General features: G+C 38.7%; 1 protein-coding gene across 1 annotated transcript; it reads left to right on the top strand.

Moving 5' to 3' along the window:
• Positions 1–6,725: 6,725 nt before the first annotated feature.
• Positions 6,726–9,510, top strand: LOC311280211 (uncharacterized protein; the record flags this gene model as incomplete). Its single annotated transcript, XM_084392184.1, has 3 exons — positions 6,726–6,831; positions 6,876–8,072; positions 8,271–9,510. 3 exons carry the CDS (start codon positions 6,726–6,728, stop codon positions 9,068–9,070), a joined length of 2,103 nt encoding a protein of 700 aa, XP_084248310.1. The 3' UTR covers positions 9,071–9,510.
• Between the last annotated feature and the right edge of the window lie 11,931 nt (positions 9,511–21,441).

The raw sequence follows: 21,441 nt of genomic DNA, 5'->3' as shown, positions 1-21,441 counted from the left end.
GATCCAATTCTGAGATCCAACAGGGAATATGGTAAAAACAGCAACAGCAGTGTTATTTCTAGCCTGTACAGTTTAACTGGCCAGGAGCCTGTAATATAAACAGCAAGTGATTATGGAAAGTGCTTGATATTGAGCAACCTCGTCTGAGACTCAAAAACCATCTTCTTCTAAAAGAATAAATATATGTATTTATTTTAGATATTACATATATTTACTTAAGTTTAAACATGCTATTGTGGGTATTATTATTATTGTTAACTTATTGTTAATAATGTTGTTATTATTAATATATATTCTCTGAAAAAGTCTTACCTTATGTGTTGTTTTGCTTACATTTATCTTGTTTGAAACGTATACAAGTACACAAGATGTGGTTGCTAGTAAGTAACTGTGAAAAAATCTGAACTCATAACTGTATATTTCATTAATTGATATAATTCTAATATACTTTAACTAACAAAAGCTGCCTTTTTACCTTAAAATGTACCGATATGTAATCACCACAATAATACAAGTGAATCAAAGTTCATCGTACACGGCTTGATCATAAAACGGTAAATGGTAAATATTCAAATATACATATATACTGTGCACAGGGTCATACATACAAAGACAAAACACCATCAGGGTAACGCACATGACACTAAAATAAAATGTAACACAAAACACACTTATGTACTTTACTGATAACAAAAATAATTATAATTTTTTTTGTCACGTGATGTGTAATGGAGGGATTTCTGGGAATGTCTTTTTACTGGTTTTTTTTGCAAAAAAACATAAATTTGACAGTATTTACACTAAAATTACGTATAATGTGATTTACAGTTGTTTACCGTATATTGTAGGGTAACTTACAGTTAACCAATTAACATGTTTTTACTGTAGCATTTTACAGTATTTATAAACAACTGCAATTGCAACGCATTCATTTCAACATATTTTAATTTTCCAACAAAACCATTGATGTATCATAGTTTTCGCATTTCATCCAAACCATTGTTTACCATTTAAGATCTGCCATGGTTTGGGATTTTGTTGTTGTTGTGAGTGTAATTTTAAAAGAACAGGTTACTTAGGACTTTATGAGCAGCAGCTGAGTGTGTCTGCGTGCTTCCCTGCTGTGAAAGCTTACTAGGCTAATAGCCATGTTCTCGCGCTCATGACCAAGCTGTGGCCCAGAGGCTGCAGAATGACATGTGTTCGGGGCACAATGACAGCTTGAGCTCTATCTCCAGATGTATCTCAGATAAACTTTCCACCTGGTGACAAGCAACAGACAAGTGCTTTGGTAAGAGAGCGTTTTTTTCAGACGCCTTCATAAACACAGCTAATGATGACAAGCCTTTAAGGAGATGAGTGCAGAAAGAGGAGATAGTTAAACCAGTGCAGGAGAGAGCTTGTTTTCATCACGAGAGACCTTAAGCTGGTTCAGTACGTGAATTAGGATATGTTTAACACTCCTTTGATGTTCTGAAGTCTATACTGGATTCGTAGCGCACTTTTTGCTTCTCTGTAGAATGCTACTGTAAAATACACACAAAAAAACTGTCATTGGCTGATGTTTTATGTGTGGTTTTAACCTTTTAGATTTTATCATAGATCTCACACATTTTTAAAACGTGTCATATTGTCAATTGTGATTAAAGATGCTGCACTAAAGTAAACTCCATAAGTAACTCAGTTTAATGAACAATTGATGTAGTGGTTTTATTTGTCTGTTGATTCTGGCAAGTGATATGGTTTCACAAACAGTTATATAAACAGCTGCTGAGACAACGCACTGAATAAACTTTACTGTTATCACTTAACCTAAAAACAACTGTATGTAACTCTTTGAGTGATTTATAACTTACTCATTCAAATCCAAGGAAAACATTCCTTTTCCATGTATTTCCTGCGAGAACCAAAATTTACCAGAAGTAGTTGAGAAAGCGCTTCTTTGCGTTTAGAGACTTGAAAGCGACCGTTTGGCTAGGTTAAGACCTCTGACCCATGGCTGATGCTATGACTCTGCATGAAATGAAATTCATATTCCCTTAAGGTCCACCAATTCATATTTGTGCAGCTGGCAGGAGTATGATGGAATATGTTATGAGTGTTTGTACAAGTAGGCAATGTAAATGAAAACCAATGAACATTTAAGTGTGGTAAATTATGGAGGAACATTTTACCTCTTCAGAAAAACATGTTGTTCATGTGTTCTCTCTCTCTCTCTCTCTCTCTCTCTCTCTCTCTGTTTTTCCAAATCCCATTGGTGAAAATGTTTTATTTTTTTGTTTTATTTTGTTTTAAACATAATTTATGCTCAAAAAACAGGGGGAATAGTTAAAGAAAATGTAAATGTATATTTACTTAAATGTATAAACTTAGTATATATTCTCTATAGTCTATCAAATATAATAAATGTTACATATATACACCGGATTTCCTTTTTAAGTTTTTTTGTTTTTGTTTTTTTGGTCAAATCAACTTAAACGTATTTAATGTGGTTAATTTTTGCGTTGAAACCAACAATATTTTTTACCGTGTATTTACTGTAAAACAAGACAAAATATTTTTTAGTGCATGTAATCATTGCACAGAAAACTTTTCTTCAATCACCTGTTAGATGCTTTTCGAAATGTATTTTAAACTGCTGGCAAAAGAAGATGAAGAATGACTAATAATGTGAAAATCATTCGACATAAACACAAAGCTGAACATCCAAAAGGAACTTTAAATGTTTCCAAGATGTTGTGGTTTGCAGTATTGGCTGTCTGAGTGAGTTTACCAGGCAATTGGAGAGGTGTTTGGACTCAACCACGGCTTGAAAAAGGAGATCCCTAACTGTTGGTGTCACAGAGAGAAGCCTCTGTTTGTGAACCACAGCGAGGCTTCAATTTCCTCCGTAAACTCTGGCAGCCGGAGCAGTCAGCGGGGTCAGCCATTAAACCACATTTAAAGAGGAAAGGAATGCTAAGAGACTGAGAGATGTTAACATTCTCCTGTCTTTGACTCAGAGTGGATCTGTCAGAATCTGATCGTTTTACTGCTCAGAGAACGAGACAAGCTTTTAACACCACTACTGCTTTGTGTCTTGTCAGTCAGTGAACCAAATCCTGAGGGTTCATCTCATCGCTGAATGGTTAATGCCAGGTTTTGTTTTGTTTTGTTTTTTACAACCAAGCATCCTTGACAACATTCATTTACTTTATCTCCCGGAGGAGTATGCCAGTGTGGGTACTTCATTTGCCAAATCATTCAACGTTTTCTAGTTCTTCACACTTCAGCACAACATTTAAAAGATGTTAAAAGTGATCAAAGATCTTGTCATTTCAAGTATAGATGTCACTCAGTGGTTTATAAGCAGCATTTAGGGGCCCACTGTAGAATATATAGCCTATATAACGTTTCAGAGTAGAGACAGTGTGGCTTTGAAACAGGCACCATGGGAAGTGGTTGAACACTTCATCACATCAGGGTGGGATGAGCAGGGCTGCTGGCTGTTTTATAGTCATATAAAAACCACATGGATAAATAAACCTCATTAATGGGCAGAACTGTCATCTTTCTCATGTGTTGTGGTTCACTCATTTGTACAAGAGGATTATTGTGGATTATTGGTCAGTAAGCAATATATACTATTTTGTCTCAATACATTAAAAATAGAAAAACCTGTAATCGTTTTAAGCCCTCAAGTGAATTTAGGCACAGACTGACAGATAGATAGATAGATAGATAGATAGATAGATAGATAGATAGATAGATAGATAGATAGATAGATAGATAGATAGATAGATAGATAGATAGATAGATAGATAGATAGATAGATAGATAGATACATAGATACATACATAGACGCATAGTTACATACATAGATACATACATAGATATACAAATATACATACATATATACGTACATATATATATACTTAGATACCGTTTATATATTCAGTACGTAGATTGATTGATTGTGAACTGAATTACATTAATTTACATTCTTGAATGAGTCTACACAACTTGAAATACTAATGAGAGCTATAAAGATTCCAAACTGCAATCAGCATTCATAAAACCATAAATTATTATGTATCTGCATGGACCAGCTGTGCCTTCCTTAAACTGGGTGAGAGAAAAACAATTATGCCTGGTCCCCGAGTGTAGCACTGGGTCTTTGTTAATGACTAACATCCTGCAGGCTGTGATCTCACATCCTCCAGGGATCCCTGGCCATTATTCAAAGGAGTTGAGGGGCCATAGGGCCAGGACACAGGTCAGGGGCCTCCTGGTGCATTGGTAAGGTGAGCACTCCACAGATAGAAAGGGTCTATAGTGAAATATCAGCAAAAATCCCACATTTTTGTTTGGTGCATCTTAAAAAGTATGTTTTGGAAAACCTAGAATTTGTTGTAGGAAATAAATCCTGTACTGCATTTAAATACAACAGCTTCGGACTAAAATGTTATTTTAAGCTAGACTACAAGTAAAGCCTATCTTTCAGATATAAACAACCCATGCAGGCTCATTGAAATACGTGCCTGTTGGCAACATTTCTGAAAGGTGATATTACTTTGGTTCTTACACATTTCAGGGCACAATCAAAGAGAAATGTCTAGTGAGAATTTGGCAGTTTTATTAATGTTGTTTTGCAGCAGTTAACAGATAGTGTTAACAAAAACATTTGCTGAAGTACACTGTAAAAATGAATACGCTATATCTAATCAATAAAATTGTGGCAACAGATTACAAGCAATATTATTAATTAAATTGAACAAATTAGAATTGAGTAATAATTAATCAAATGATGTTAACAAGCAGAATCACTGAAGGAGAAAACCGTAATTTTAAGTCACCATTATGGTGATCAGTGTTTGTTTTAGTTGAGCTCTTGACCCTTAAATAATTTACTTTAGATTTTGTTTGGCTGCTGTACCTGAGTTATAACAGCCAGATGAACAATGAGAAAAGGTGATCTGATGGTGTTGGTTATGTTTTAACATAATCATTATTTCACAATCATTTGACCTGAATCTCTGAACTCATATAGATCCCAATTTACCAATTTAGGTTTACTTTATTAATTATAGCAGCACTGTTCTTGCACAGCATAATATTTTGAACTTTTACGATGTAATCCAAAGATTTCTTAAACGTGTCTCATATACAAAAAATTTTTTTTTTGTTTTGATTTAGTTTTTAGACACACAGACATCAATAATCAGCCTGTGAATCTCAACAATGGTGACAATTATAAAGCATGTTGCAGTGCATTCTGGGTGCCACCAATCAAAACTCATTCATGGCTCCCATCATACATTGCTACATGAATAAATAATGAGCTTATGATCAGAGGTGATCTGTTTGTCATCATTGCTGAGATTCATACGCAAATTCTTGATGTCTTGGTGCCTAACTTTTTTTTTGAAGTTTTTTTTATTTGATTGATTTGTTCATATGGATTTCATTGAAAAGGCTAAAAATATTATGCTGTACAAGAACAGAGCTGCTATAATTAATAAAGTAAACCTAACTCAGAATTTGGGCTCTATATGAGTTCAGTGATTCAGGTCAAATGATTGTGAAATAATGATTATGTTAAAACACAACCAACACCATCAGATCACCTTTTCTCGTTGTTTATCTGGCTTTTATAACTCAGGTACAGCAGCCAAACAAAATCTAAAGTAAATGATTTAAGGGTCAAGAGCCCAACTAAAACAAACACTGATCACCATAATGGTGACTTAAAATTACGGTTTTCTCCTTCAGTGATTCTGCTTGTTAACATCAGGTGTCTTCAATGTTGGCAATCTTTTTTTTTTTTTTTACATTTTACTCATTTTAAATGGTTACCTTTTAAGGAATTCATTTGATTAATTATTCGATTCTAATTTGTTAAATTTAATTAATAATACTGCTTGTAATCTGTTGCCACAATTTTATTGATTAGATATAGCGTATTCATTTTTACAAGCTTACTTCTCCAAGTCTTTGTATAGACTGTATAGATCATAATTTGTGTAAAAAAGGTCAAGTTGTTTTACAGCTGCTATCTCACCTGGAGACTGGATTGAATTACACTACCATTCAAACGTTTTAGATTGGTAAGATTTAAAAAAATAAAATCTAAAAGTAGTCTCTTATGCTCACCAAGGCTGCATTTATTTGATCCAAAATACAGCAAAGTGTGAAATAATTTCACAATTGAAAATGAATAGCCTGTATTTTAAAATGCAATTTATTCCTGTGATCAAAGCTGAATTTTCTGAATTGTCTTCAGTGTCACATGATCCTTCAGAAATCATTCTAATATTGTCACGTAGAGGTGAGGATGCAAATGCAAGTAACAAATGTAGATTTATTTACACAAATAAATCCAAAACCGTAATCCAGGATCACAGGTAGCAAAGACAAGAAGCAAAGGCAGGTGACAGTGACAATGATCCGACAGTTAACAAAACAAAAGACAATGCTTATATACAGATCTAAATGAATAACAGGTGTGCCGGTGCTGATGAGGTGGTAATCAGTTGATCAGTCCAGGTGATGACAATCAGCACAAAACCAAACACACAAACGGACCACGGTTAGCCAACCGTGACAGTACCCCCCCTCTAAGGAGTGGCTTCCAGACACTCCATACCGAACAAAAGAGTCCAGGTGGGTGGAGGAACGGAGGTGGACCTGGGGAAGGGACGGAGGGCTTGAAAACCAAGGCGGAGCCGGTAGAGCAGGAAGCCAAGATGGAACCGGCCAAGCAGGAAGCCAGACTGGAACCGGAATCCAAGGGGGCGCTGGAGGCAACAGGAACCTGCGTAGAAGGAGAGACACGAAAGGCCTCACAGCCAGGTTAGAGGGTTCAGTAATTTTGGTGAGGCCTCTCCATGTTTCAGATCATTTCCTCATCACCTTCAGTCTACAACTCGCTACCCCTGCGCCACCAACCCCACCACCAGTCACCCTCAGGCGAAACCTACGCTCACTTTCCCCCTCCCATCTCTCCTCTGCCGTGTCTTCTTCTCTTCCCCCACCCTCACAATTCTCATCTCTGGATGTGAATACTGCAACGGATACCCTATGCTCCACACTAACCTCTACTCAAGACAAAATCTGCCCTCTCTCCTCCAGGCCAGCACGCGCTACTCCTTCTAACCCCTGGCTATCTGAGGTTCTTCGTGAACACCGGACCGAACTCAGGGCAGCGGAGAGGAAATGGCGCAAATCAAAAGACTCATCTGACCTGAGTATGTATAAATCTCTCCTCTCGTCCTTTTCTGCTGATGTTCATGCTGCAAAATCTTCTTATTTCCACAACAAGATCAACAGCTCCTCCAACGCACGACTACTCTTCAAGACATTCAACTCACTCCTCTGTCCACCTCCACCACCACCCTCCTCCTCCTTAACTGCCGATGATTTTGCAAACTTCTTCACCAACAAAACAACAACTATCAGCAGTCAATTCTCAGCTCCACACACACAGGAACCCAGACCGACCCCTTCCACAGCCAATACCCCTCTGTCCTCCTTTTCGCCGCTAACAGAGGAAGTAGTATCTACACTTCTCCTCTCCAGTCACCCTACCACCTGCCCTCTAGACCCCATCCCCTCACACCTTCTACAAGCCATCTCCCCCACACTTCTACCAGCACTCACACACATCATCAACTCATCCCTCCATACTGGCACCTTCCCTACAGCATTCAAGCAGGCTCGGGTCACTCCACTGCTTAAAAAACCAACGCTAAACACATCTTTTGTAGAGAATTACAGACCCATCTCTCTCCTACCATTCATTGCAAAAACACTTGAAAGAGCTGTTTTCAACCAAGTAACATCCTTCTTGTCTCTAAACAACCAGCTGGATGTCAACCAATCTGGCTTCAAGAAAGGGCATTCAACTGAGACTGCATTACTGTCGGTCACAGAAGCCCTACGGATTGCAAAAGCTGCTTCCAAATCTTCACTCCTCATTCTCCTTGATCTGTCTGCTGCCTTCGACACCGTGAACCATCAGATCCTTATGTCCAGCCTCTCATCACTGGGCATCACAGGAACTTCACTCGACTGGTTTGAATCCTATCTCACAGGTAGGTCCTTCAAAGTCGCATGGAGAGGCGAGGTATCCAGAGCACATCAACTGACCACAGGGGTTCCCCAGGGTTCAGTTCTTGGTCCCCTCCTCTTCTCCATCTACACTACATCACTGGGACACATCATACAGGCACACGGTTTCTCCTACCACTGCTATGCTGATGACACACAACTCTTCCTCTCATTTCGACCAGATGATCCCACAGTAGCTGCACGGGTCTCGAGCTGTCTGGCAGACATCTCCACATGGATGAAGGAACATCACCTGCAGCTCAACCTGGCAAAGACTGAGCTGCTCGTCCTCCCTGCCAATCCGTCTCTACAGCACGACTTCACCATCCAGCTTGATTCATCATCAATCACCCCATCAAGGTCGGTCAGAAATCTGGGAGTAACGTTTGATGACCAGCTGACCTTCACAGATCACATTTCAAAGACAGCTCGATCATGCAGGTTTGCATTGCACAACATCAGGAAGATCAGGCCTTTCCTAACTGAGCACGCAACACAACTCCTCGTCCAGGCCCTGGTCATTTCTAGGCTTGACTACTGCAATGCTCTTCTGGCCGGACTTCCAGCATGTGCTACCAAACCTCTTCAGATGATCCAGAATGCTGCAGCTCGTCTTGTCTTCAACGAGCCCAAGAGGGCCCACGTCACCCCTCTGTTAATCTCTCTGCACTGGCTACCTCTCGCTGCTCGCATCAAGTTCAAGGCATTGACGCTTGCTTACAGATCTATCACAGGCTCAGCTCCCTCCTACCTTCACTCACTCCTACGAGCCTACATCCCCACCAGACGCCTACGATCAATCAACAAGCGACGTCTCGTGGTTCCATCACAGAAAGCCACAAAATCACTTTCCAGATCATTCTCATTCACAGTTCCATGCTGGTGGAACACTCTCCCCACCCTTATCCGGAATGCTGAATCCCTGACAACATTCAAAAAACAGCTGAAAACCCATCTCTTCCATGAGCACCTAAACTCATAAAAAAAATAAAAAAAAACCTTTCCCTTAAAATCCCACCTATCATGTTTATGCTACTCTGAATAATGCCTGAACTTCGTATTCTGAACACTTCTTGCGTTGTTGTTGTCTTTTGCCTCTTCATGATGACTCGCTTAATTTAGTCCTGATTTGTAAGTCGCTTTGGATAAAAGCGTCTGCTAAATGACTAAATGTAAATGTAAATGTAAATGTAGTCGCAATCTTGGATGAGGCAGAGAGTTCAAAGAGCTCGGGATCGACCATCTTGGGCCAGGCAGAGAGTTCAAAGAGTTTGAGATCGGCCATCTTGGGCCAGGCAAAGTGTTCAAAGAGTTCGAGATCGGCCATCTTGGGTAGAGCAGAGAGACTAGGGAACTCAGGAACGGTCATATTGGCTAAGGCAGAGAGTCGATGGAGCTTGGGAACGGTCATGTTGGCTGACCGATAGGGCACAGAAAACTCAGGGGTGACCATCTCAGCTTTGACAGGACTCTCAGGAAATACAGATACATGCCTTATGGTCAGGACAGGGAATTCAGGGAACTCAGGTTCAGCCAACTTGGTCGAAACAGGAAGCTCAGGGGACTCGGGTTTGGACCTTTCAGCCATGACAGGAACTGCTATCTCATGAACGGACTCAGGCGATTCAGCCATCTTGTGAACGGACTCAGGCGATTCAGCCATCTCGTGAACAGACTCAGGCGATTCAGCCATCTCGTGAACAGACTCAGACGATTCAGCCATCTCGTGAACAGACTCAGACGATTCAGCCATCTCGTGAACAGACTCAGGCGATTCAGCCATCTCGTGAACAGACTCAGACGATTCAGCCATCTCGTGAACGGACTCAGACGATTCAGCCATCTCGTGAACGGACTCAGGCGATTCAGCCATCTCGTGAACGGACTCAGGCGATTCAGCCATCTCGTGAACGGACTCAGGCGATTCAGCCATCTCGTGAACAGACTCAGGCGATTCAGCCATCTCGTGAACAGACTCAGACGATTCAGCCATCTCGTGAACAGACTCAGACGATTCAGCCATCTCGTGAACAGACTCAGGCGATTCAGCCATCTAGTGAACAGACTCAGGCATGGTGACGGCCATCTTAGGAACTGGATTGAGCATGGTGACGGCCAGCTTGGCTCTACAGCCTGCATAGCTTGGTGCTCACTACTCCCCCCCAAAAAATTATTAAGGTGAGACCTCCTCCTCGATGTCATCTCTAAGGAAGGGAAATCCGCTCCCACACCATCGAAAACCCTACTCATCTCGGTCGACAACGCTTGAAATGAAGCACAACATGGGTCCCGGTTCTCCCATATAGCAGTTCCCCACAATGCCGCTCAACCAGTGAGCAGAGTCAATACAAACGCCACTTTAGAGTTCTCCGTCTCGAACATGCTGGGTTGCCTGGACAGATACATATCACACTGATTAATAAAGTCTTTGCAAACGTTGGGCTCACCCACATATCTCTCTGGGATAAGTAGGTTCATCTCCCCCGCATATCTCTCTGGGATAAGTAGGTTCGTCTCCGTTCGATCACTCGACTCCGTAGGTGTGAGAGGAACTGGTGGTATAGGTGTCACGGTAGAACTCTTCAGACCCTGGATCTGTCACGCCAGTTCCTCCATCTGTCACGCCAGTTCCTCCATCTGTGTCGCCAGTGCCCGTGCCGCGCATCTCATCTCGGTGTCTCTCTCCCGACGCTGTTCTCTGCGAGAGGCGTCAAGATTAATAAACTTCAAGAGAGCCGCGGTACTTGCTGCATCCATGTTTGGTCAGATCATTCTATCACGTAGAGGTGAGGATGCAAATGCAAGTAACAAATGTAGATTTATTTACACAAATAAAACAGTAATCCAGGATCACAGGTAGCAAAGACAAGAAGCAAAGGCAGGTGACAGTGACAATGATCCGACAGTTAACAAAACAAAAGACAATGCTTATATACAGATCTAAATGAATAACAGGTGTGCCGGTGCTGATGAGGTGGTAATCAGTTGATCAGTCCAGGTGATGACAATCAGCACAAAACCATACACACACAAACAGACCACGGTTAGCCAACCGTGACAGATATGCTGATTTGGTGCTCAAGAAACATGTCTTATTATTATCAATGTTGAAAACAGTTATGATTCAGGATTCTTTCAGTTCAGGATTATTTCATGAATAGAAAGATATTAATGCAGGATTTATCTGAAATAGAAAGCTTTTGTAACATTATATTGTACCAAAAATGTGGGATCAATAAGATTATTTTGCTTTGTTTGGAAAATATATTAAAGCAATGAATACTTTTATTCAGCAAGGATGCATTAAATTGATCAAAAGGGACAGTAAAGATATTTATAATGGTACAAAAGCTTTCCATTTCAGATAAATGCTTTTCTTTTGAACTTTTCATAAAATAATAATAAAATTGCTCACAACTATTTTTAACATTAAATAAATGTTTCTTGAGTAGCAAATCTGCATTTTGGAATAATTTCTGAAGGATCATGTGACACTGAAGACTGGAGTAATGATGCTGAACATTTAGTTTTGCCAACACAGGAATGCGTTTTAAAATACAGTGTTCATATTCGTTATTTTAAATTGTAAATATTACTGTTTTTGCTGTATTTTGGATTAAAAACATACAGCCTTTGCTGGCAGAAAATACTTTTTTTTTTTTTTTTTTTTTTTACCAATCTAAACCTTTTGAGCAATATATGTTTGGGATTTTTTTGCAAAAATGTAGTACAGGAAAATGTTTCCAATGTGCCTAGACTGGATTTAAAACGGCATATCTGGGAACATTTCCCACACGATCCTCTACCTACATTTTTGAGATGGATTGAAGTGAGTGGCATGCTTTTTTAAAAATGTTCTCATATTTTTTAAACCGTCTTTACAGTTATGAAGCAAAGCAGTTAATCATGCATCCAGTATTGGCGAGGAATAGGGTAGTGTGGCTTGTCAATCTAAAGTTTTGTTTAAATATTGTAAGCGTGAAGCCTCATTTTGGATTTTACACTCATAGCGTGTGACAGGCTGATTATTGCATTATCACAGTCCAGCAGAATTCATGGCTGAAAAGAGAGCAGTTTTCCCATGAAAGTGACAAAACTCCATGCAATGTCGGATTGTCTGAGAAGTGCAAAAATGCGTCAGCAGACATCCCAGATAAGACAGATGGAGTACATTTGTCATGTAATGACTCAGCATCAGGGCATCTGGAATAATGTAAACAAAATAATATTAACATTGAAATACTCATATGAAACACATTTTGAGTAGTTACTGTTACTAATTGGGTTATGGACACAAAAAATTGCATGGATTTCTAGACTCTATATATTCATTGTGCTTTTATATTCAAATAGGTACTATGAATAAATCATTTTTGACTTTTAAGTATGTGGCAGCTCAGATGTGATTTAAAACACTCGCAGCTGTCGACTGTGTCTTAAAATTCATCTGGTTTCAATTAATACATACGAATTATCACCTGAAAACACCATTTAATCTTAATCAAATCTTTGCTGACATGACCACACAGCCTTGCAGGACTTCTGTTCCTCTGTGGGAAGACATCAGGCTCCTGTGGTAACATTAAAACCACCGTCTATAGGCTGCAGGAATAAACCTTTACTTTGACATTGAAATAACAGGAGAACATGGTCAATGTTTATCTATACCATGTGTAATAATAGGCTTCAATGCCCCAGTGGCTCATCTTCGTAGGCTTGTGTTTGTCATTCTGCTCAACAGGGCTCTGCGGGAGTGTGAGAGATGAGCTGCGGATGGCCACACCACTGCCTTGGCTCCATACGCTTCTTCTTGTCTGTTTGTTTCTCTTGGCTTCCCATCCATTTATTCTGTCAGTGTTTAAATCTGTGTATTCAAACTTATGCAGGTGGGAGTTCTTTACTGGCCAGTTCAGTCCTCCGTCTGCGAAAACATGTGTTGTATTGTAGCTGTTGGCTCTGTCAGGGTATCGGCCTGTGAGATATTATTGGTTCACCAGTACAGTAAGTTCTTAAAAAAAAAAGGGAATGCATAAAAAAATGATTTATGTTCCATCAAAGTGCAAATAGTTGGTGGCTAATTAAGCCATCTAAGACTTAGGTTAAAAATTACAAGAGTTTACATAAGAGTATTTGCAAATCAAACAACAATTTAGAAATCTTGTTTATTGTGTGCTCGGCGTGCCTTCCAAAAAACACATTCGATTTTAATGCCTAAAAATAATCTCAGGGGTCTCCTTGGTCATCCCCCAATGTTTGCTTGACTTTAAAGTTTAAAAGGGTTTTAGATGCCAGAAATACATTTTTCTGTTTGTTTGTTTTGATTTCTAATGTGGCCATGAATCAAAAATCTGTAAGTAATGTTCTACTTTCTGGAGAATGGGTCTAAGCAACCTTATTCTGTGAAAATATTTTCCTTTTACCCCGTCATAAGCAAATGTTGACTGCCATGCTGCTGTGATCAGAGTTCACGGCCTTGTCAAGGTCATAAAGATGTACTCCAGAGGAAGCCACTCACCGCTGTTGTCAAGTCATTCATATTCAGTTTCCTGTTTTGATTGTGAGTCTGATTATATTTTATGCCTAGGACATCAATGTTCATAGCACACAGGGTTATAGACCTTCGGGATTTGTGTTCACCTTTGGGATGAACCTTATAGACCTTCGGAATGTGTGTTCTCCTAATGTGTGTGCACTAACTTGAATGGGTTTAATGCAGAGGACAAATTCCGGGTATGGGTTACCATATTGGCCTTCAGGTCATGTCACTTTTTGTTTTTCCCAAAAACAATACAGCACTTTAAGAATGATGATTTTACAAGTCTTTGTCAAGGTATTCACACATTGATTGAAAAGAAAAGGAAATGCCTTTGTAAAACTGGACAGAACATAGAAATATAATATCGTATAAATACTGTACGACAGAAATAATGTGAAGTTTAAGTGAAGGGAATAGCAATTCAGCAAACCTCAGTGTTGCACTCACACATGTTTATCCAGAAAGTCCTTCCTGATAAATGATAGAGTTTTTATGGCTATGGTTAATGAAGCATCATATATTATAGACACATAATGTATTTCTGTCATGTTTAATGTAATGCGCATGCAGTGACTTCTTCCATCTGCCTCTTGACAGAACTAAAACATTTGTAGAGCATCACCCTGTAAATTTCTGTAGACCCAGAACTAAAAATATTAGGACATGGAAAAAACAAGTGCTTAAAAGCTCTGAAACATTTGTTCTGTATTACAAATTCATGGCAGACAAAGTAAAGAGCTCTATAAATAGGCTACTACTTCTGTGTGACATTTAATTCATCTGTGCTCCACTATGATCCACTACACTCATGTGAGGCTTTATTCAAATTTGGTGCAAAGCTATCCAAGAAAACTTATCTTATTAGATAACCTCGTCATGGAGAGCAGGAACCGTTATGGTTAAGATTAGGGTTAGATCAAGAGTCTGAAGGTAACAGCTCCCTTCAGAGTGAGAGTATAGGGTTGCTTCCATAGACTTCCAAACATCCATTTCCATGCTTCCAAACATCAAAATTCTTTCAATAATTTTTTTTAAAGAACTCTATTGAAGAGCTATGTGCAATGAAGTCCATGCAGCACTGTTGGTCTGTTCCCAAATACCTTTTATGAGCCTGGTGTTTTCCATCATTTTCACATGAATGCTTGCGTAATCTAGTTCAACTGTAACTTTAGAGTCTAAGCAAAAAAAAAAAAGGGTAACCAAACCTATGGTTATTGGACCTATGGTACCAATTTAGTCTGGTAAAACTATAATTCCTGGTTTGATCTCATTACACGTTTGTCAAAGTGGATTCTTTATTTTTCACGGCTCATGCTATACGTTTTGACTGTTCCTTTCATTAAGGAAAAATGCTTTGTTATTGATTCATAGCCAGTATTTGGTTTTTCAGGCATGCTTTTCTATAGAATGTAAGTTTAGAGAATAATAGCAGCTGGTTTGAGTTAAATGTTTGGGTATTAGCATGTTAAATGTCCTGACAAGAGTGGAGTCACTTTTCTAAAACTCTAGATGCTGTGGTTTCATAACTAACTCAGTTTTTTTATTTTATTAGCATAGGTGTTTCTGACATACTGTAAAGCACTTGTGCTACAAGTATAATGCATCATGTTTACAGGCCATTAAACTGTCTTTGAGCAAAGTCACACTAGATCTACAGGAAGCAAATAAACGAATACATTGTTTAAGGTCAAGCAGTTGAAATTAGGCAGTCTGGTAAATTGTCTTTCAAATCCTGATTAATTGCTGCATAGAATCTGAATCCTGGACCACCACTGAGCCATGACCGAATTCACCGGGCTCTATTCAGAAATGTTCTTGTCTATAAAGACAGCCACACTGGCAGAACAACTGTGCTAGTGGCTTCCAGCTGCCACTGACTTTAGCAGGCTCCAGTCTGGCTCATACATGATCCATAAAATTCACAACATAGAGCCAAATGCACTGGCCGGGAGGTTCCTTACATTCTGGCTTTATTGGTATAGCAGCTTCAAGGTCATGTGGGTTACGAGAGTGTTTTCTCTTTATGTGCACTGGCTGTTTTGAGACATAAAGATGCAGCACTGGTGCAACAGTCCGTTACATGATTTCAGATTATGGCTATAATTGTCATGACAGGGATTTGGCAACCTCGCAGGTGAATTATGGTGTATGTTATACACATGGGTCCTAATCAACTTTGTGCTGAGCTAGGAATACGCTAAATTGCAAATGGTAATGATACTGTATATCATGCTGCTCTCCGGAGAGCGTCACCTTTCTGAAAGTCTCCAAAAGGGGGCAGTGTAGCTTTCGGATAAACAGCAATTCGCTTTTACCTGCAAATTACATCTAGATTTTATTTGCAGATCCTTTAATAAATGCAGATTAATCATTGCATCTGTTGTGGAAGCAGCTCTTTTGTCTGATAGCTGTAGTTAAACTGTATTACACACTTCCACACAAAAAGCTGCTCATTTACACTCATTAATCTTCCTGACAAATCAGTCCAATGACAGAAGCCTGGCTCATTACAGTCTTCCATGACTCTCTTTTAATCCAAGACTCCAGAAATCCGCCCACAGCTAATTGACTCATTTATCACCACTATCTGTAATGTGACATGGGGCAAGATGAGGTGCAATGGAGTATAAACATGCAACATCTCTATAAAATCCACTTGTTAAAGTCATCAAGTCTATTGGAATGCTGCAGACATGTTTCAATATTTCTTTGCTATATATACATTTGTAAGGTCTTTTAGTACGTTTTTCAGAAATACTCCACCACACATTTCTGAAGAACTATTACACAAGCACAGCGGGATTTGCTCCAGTGTATTAATTTACTGAAACCCCATTAGTCATTACTAAACAAACACAATAGTCTAGGGGGTAATTTTTTTACTGTACGGTTCTTCTCTTTCAGGAACATGAGGCAATGTTCTTTCTCTGCACAAACACCTTCAAACAGAAGCTTAGGTCTACAGAAACCAATTCTGATGGATATGGATAATTCTGTACATTTCCATCATACTAATTCAGTGCTGTTTCTCATTTAAATTGTGAAATTATTTTATTACATATTATTTACTAACTTTAGTAGGTAGTGTATTACAGTGTAACTTATGACTCCTATAGTGAAATATTGCATTCCACAAAATGGTTCTCAAGAAAAACGACCACAGTGAGAGAAAAGATCTATGGGCTCTTAAAAGCTATTTGTTCACCTCATGGCTAGAATCTCCCCTCCATTTCCTTTTTGTGAGAGATTGATGCTACTCCTTTGACACATGGTTTTCCTAGATGTAGCTGGCCATGTATAAATGACTTTCATGAAATATATCCATTTTCTGAAGAGAAGACTTTTTAAAAAACATAATACAAATTTTAAAATCTTACTATGGTGTTCATTACAGCTTTTAGAGTCTGGAAATGATTAACTTAAAATGTCTGAGACCGCTAATATGAAGGCTTTTTTTCAAATTTTTCAAATTATTTTATCGTTGTAACAATTTGAAAGAAAAGTTTGATTAAAAAATAGAAAATAATTTCTAAATATCTAAAGTATTTTCGTAAAAAATGTGCATGGTCAGTCACATTTTGCTATATGTTGTGCTATATTTAAATGTTTCTTATAAATTTTACAACACAACTGTTTTATTATCTTTTTTTGTTTGTTGTAAATACCATTTCTGCATATATATATGCAATATGCATTAACGTGCAGTGAAGTTGTTAATAATTGTTCCGTTTCTGCAGTCATCGGTGTATAAAATTATAAATGTTATTGCTTTAATATGACTTTCATTGTGCTTGCCTTTATTTGACTTCATTATTTATATTCCATTTGTCAGAAGAACAGATGTCTTCATTTTAAAGCTAAGCCCTGACTGACATAATGATGAGCTTACCATCTTGCACAAGAGCTGTAATGATTTCCTGCAAATCAGAGCAAAAAAAAAAAACAGCAAAAAAATAACCACAAAGTCAGAAGTTGGACGAGCACCCCTTGTTAATACGGGCAGGGAACGTTTCAGATGTCAAATGCTTTGAAAAATTCCTCTGGTGTCCTTCAACTCAACCTACAGGGATGTTGAGAATGGGACGGTGCACTCCTTTAAACTGGAGTAAATCAGAGCTGAGAAATGCATGTGTGTGCAGTGCACCCTATGTGCTCTTCTGACTCGCTCATGGATTGTTATAATCCCAAGAAGCTCTAAATGTGATAGTCTGAAGTATAACAGAGATTTATTCAGTACGGTAGACATGCAATGTCTGCTCTTGTCGAAAGTGCTGATAAACCCCACCAATTTGTTTTATTTGGTGATCTAATGGATCCCAGCTGTGGGATATTAGTTTTGTGTGTCCTTCACAAGGAGATACTCATCACCACGGCATGGCTCTGCAGTCATTCACTTTTTCTAATCCAGCTGAAGTGCAGCGAGGGCCCCACAAAAACACCATGGTTGTCAGGCTCTATCTCCACTCATTGAGTTTTATGGGGCGCTGCTCAGAGGGACAAAGAAAGGAGCAATCAGAAATAATGAGAGGGGCTCAGGCCAGTTACTTACTAAAGCTGCATGAGGATCGCCCAGAGTGCAAATGAAGGGGATTCGAACACTGGGACAATCTAGTTGTCCTGATACACCTGATACACTTTGCTGCAAAGGGGTGCTATGCTACCCAATTTTTAGTAATTATGTTACATGTTAAACACATTTCATTAATATCATAAGTGCACTTAAGGTATGACTTCCCTATACTTTAATTGTGAAGAACCCCCTCCCCCCTATTTAGTTAAGTTAAAGTGGGCACTTAAGATATGAATGAAATAATTATTTATTATTACTCTCACATTAATCAAGTTATGTATTTCACACTTTTAATATAAATGAAAAGCAGCCCATATATTTCAGGAAGATGCAGAACAGATGTTTTTTGTTCATTTTCATTATATTTCGTTTCAAGATTTGCATAACAGCATGAACTATGACTTCAGTTTCAAATAATAAGATTACTTTCTTTTTTACTAATGCATAACAGGAATTAATTCTCTTTCCCACTATGAACTGACTCATCAGATAAGCCTTCCGAGAGCCATCCAAATCCCTCTGTACCTTGAGGGACTCATGGGTAATTTACTCTGTGATCCTGTTGGCTGGGAAATGGAAGAGATGAAATGGGTTATTTAGTCCGGGATCAGTTATGATCATACCATCTTAGTATGATAGAGCTGCGTTTGGGAGAAGATCACAGCTATAGAATATAACAAGGAAGAATATTTGTGGTGGTGGTTGTGACTCACTGCTGAAGTTTCACTGCTCCCTTCAGCATGAAGCTTCACAGACACTGCTGATGCTCCTCATGTCATCAGCCGATGCCAACACTCCTTTGACCTCATTTATCATCTCCCTCCGAAGGCGAAGGTCAGTGAGACCCATTCCTGCATCCTCTCAGCATTTCTCATGGATGATCACAAGAATTCCTGTAACTAAACCAGTGGAGTCTGAATGTAGCGCAATATTACAAAGGCTTTTTATTTTTTTATGCATGGCCTAATTCAATAAATGCAATTTCTTCTGCAACCACATAGTGTCAGTGTTGCAACTTTGCTAAACGCATGAAATGCCTTACTAATCATGTGTCAGTGTCTCAAAGCATAAAGCTTGGAAGTTTTTAGATTTATAGGTCACAATATTACATGTTGACCATTTGAAACCAAATGCAGTGTTTTTGTATGAAGGTACATCTTAATGAAACTATAGTTTCAGATCAGGTTTCAAGAAAACTGGTCTTGAACAAATTAATGTGAGTTTTAGAGATGACTAAGCAAGTATTTAGTGACTACAATGCTTATTTCTGGTTACAAAGTGTCAATATGAAAGTGATCAAATGGGCTCCTTTGACCTCATTTATCATCTCCCTCCAAAGGCGAAGGTCAGTGAGACCCATATAATACATGAGGCATATAATATATATGCCCATACACATACACACATAGGCTATATATATATATATATATATAGGCCTATATAAATATATAGTGCATATATTTAAATATATAGTGTATATACTGTATATATACACTCACCTAAAGAATTATTAGGAACACCTGTTCAATTTCTCATTAATGCAATTATCTAATCAACCAATCACATGGCAGTTGCTTCGTTGCATTTAGGGGTGTGGTCCTGGTCAAGACAATCTCTTGAACTCAAAACTGAATGTCAGAATGGGAAAGAAAGGTGATTTAAGCAATTTTGAGCGTGGCATGGTTGTTGGTGCCAGACGGGCCGGTCTGAGTATTTCACAATCTGCTCAGTTACTGGGATTTTCACGCACAACCATTTCTAGGGTTTACAAAGAATGGTGTGAAAAGGGAAAAACATCCAGTATGCGGCAGTCCTGTGGGCGAAAATGCCTTGTTGATGCTAGAGGTCAGAGGAGAATGGGCCGACTGATTCAAGCTGATAGAAGAGCAACTTTGCTGCATACCTCGGTTGTAACAAGTGGTTATTTCAGTCAAAGCATTTGTGAAGCCACAACACGCACAACCTTGAGGCGGATGGGCTACAACAGCAGAAGACCCCACCGGGTACCACTCATCTCCACTACAAATAGGAAAAAGAGACTACAATTTGCACGAGCTCACCAAAATTGGACAGTTGAAGACTGGAAAAATGTTGACTGGTCTGATGAGTCTCAATTTCTGTTGAGACATTCAGATGGTATGTCAGAATTTGGCGTAAACAGAATGAGAACATGGATCCATCATGCCTTGTTACCACTGTGCAGGCTGGTGGTGGTGGTGTAATGGTGTGGGGGATGTTTTCTTGGCACACTTTAGGCCCCGTAGTGCCAATTGGGCATCGTTTAAATGCCACGGCCTACCTGAGCATTGTTTCTGACCATGTCCATCCCTTTATGACCACCATGTACCCATCCTCTGATGGCTACTTCCAGCAGGATAATACACCATGTCACAAAGCTCGAATCATTTCAAATTGGTTTCTTGAACATGACAATTGAGTTCACTGTACTAAAATGGCCCCCACAGTCACCAGATCTCAACCCAATAGAGCATCTTTGGGATGTGGTGGAACGGGAGCTTCGTGCCCTGGATGTGCATCCCACAAAATCTCCATCAACTGCAAGATGCTATCCTATCAATATGAGCACCTTGTTGAATCAATGCCACGTAGAATTAAGGCAGTTCTGAAGGCGAAAGGGGGTCAAACACAGTATTAGTATGGTGTTCCTAATAATCCTTTAGATGAGTGTATATGCACTATTCTGTTCAAAAGTTTCAGATTTTTTTTTTTTTTAGTAATCCTTTAATTAAAGGGACGCATTAAATTAATTAAAAAAAATAGAAAAGAGATTAATAATCTTACAAAAAATTTGTTTCAAATAAATGCTGTTCCTTCAAACTTTATATTCATAAAGAATCCTGAAAAAAAAAGTTTAGCATGGTTTCCACAAAAATATTAAGTAGCACAACTGTTTTCATTATAGATAATAATAAGAAATGATTTAGAAGAAGCGTGTGACGCTTAAGATTGAAGTAGTGGCTGCTGAAAATTCAGTCTTGTCATCAAAGGAATAAATTAATATATATATTAATATTAAAATAGAAAACAGTTATTTTAAATTGTAAAAAATATTTCACAATATTGCTGTTTTTATTCATTTTATTTTTGATTAAATAAACAACTTGAGGGCGCATAAGAGACCTCTTTCACAAACATTAAAAATCATTTATGAAATGTACTGTATATTCAAAAGTTTAAGGTCTGTAAGTTTATATACAGAATATGCACATGCATATTCTTTGTGCAG

Source organism: Rutilus rutilus (assembly GCF_951802725.1).
Source record: "Rutilus rutilus genome assembly, chromosome: 20".
Lineage (NCBI taxonomy): Eukaryota > Metazoa > Chordata > Actinopteri > Cypriniformes > Leuciscidae > Rutilus > Rutilus rutilus.
The sequence above is the reverse complement of the archived record's forward strand: the minus strand, read 5'-3'. Positions and strand labels throughout refer to the sequence as shown.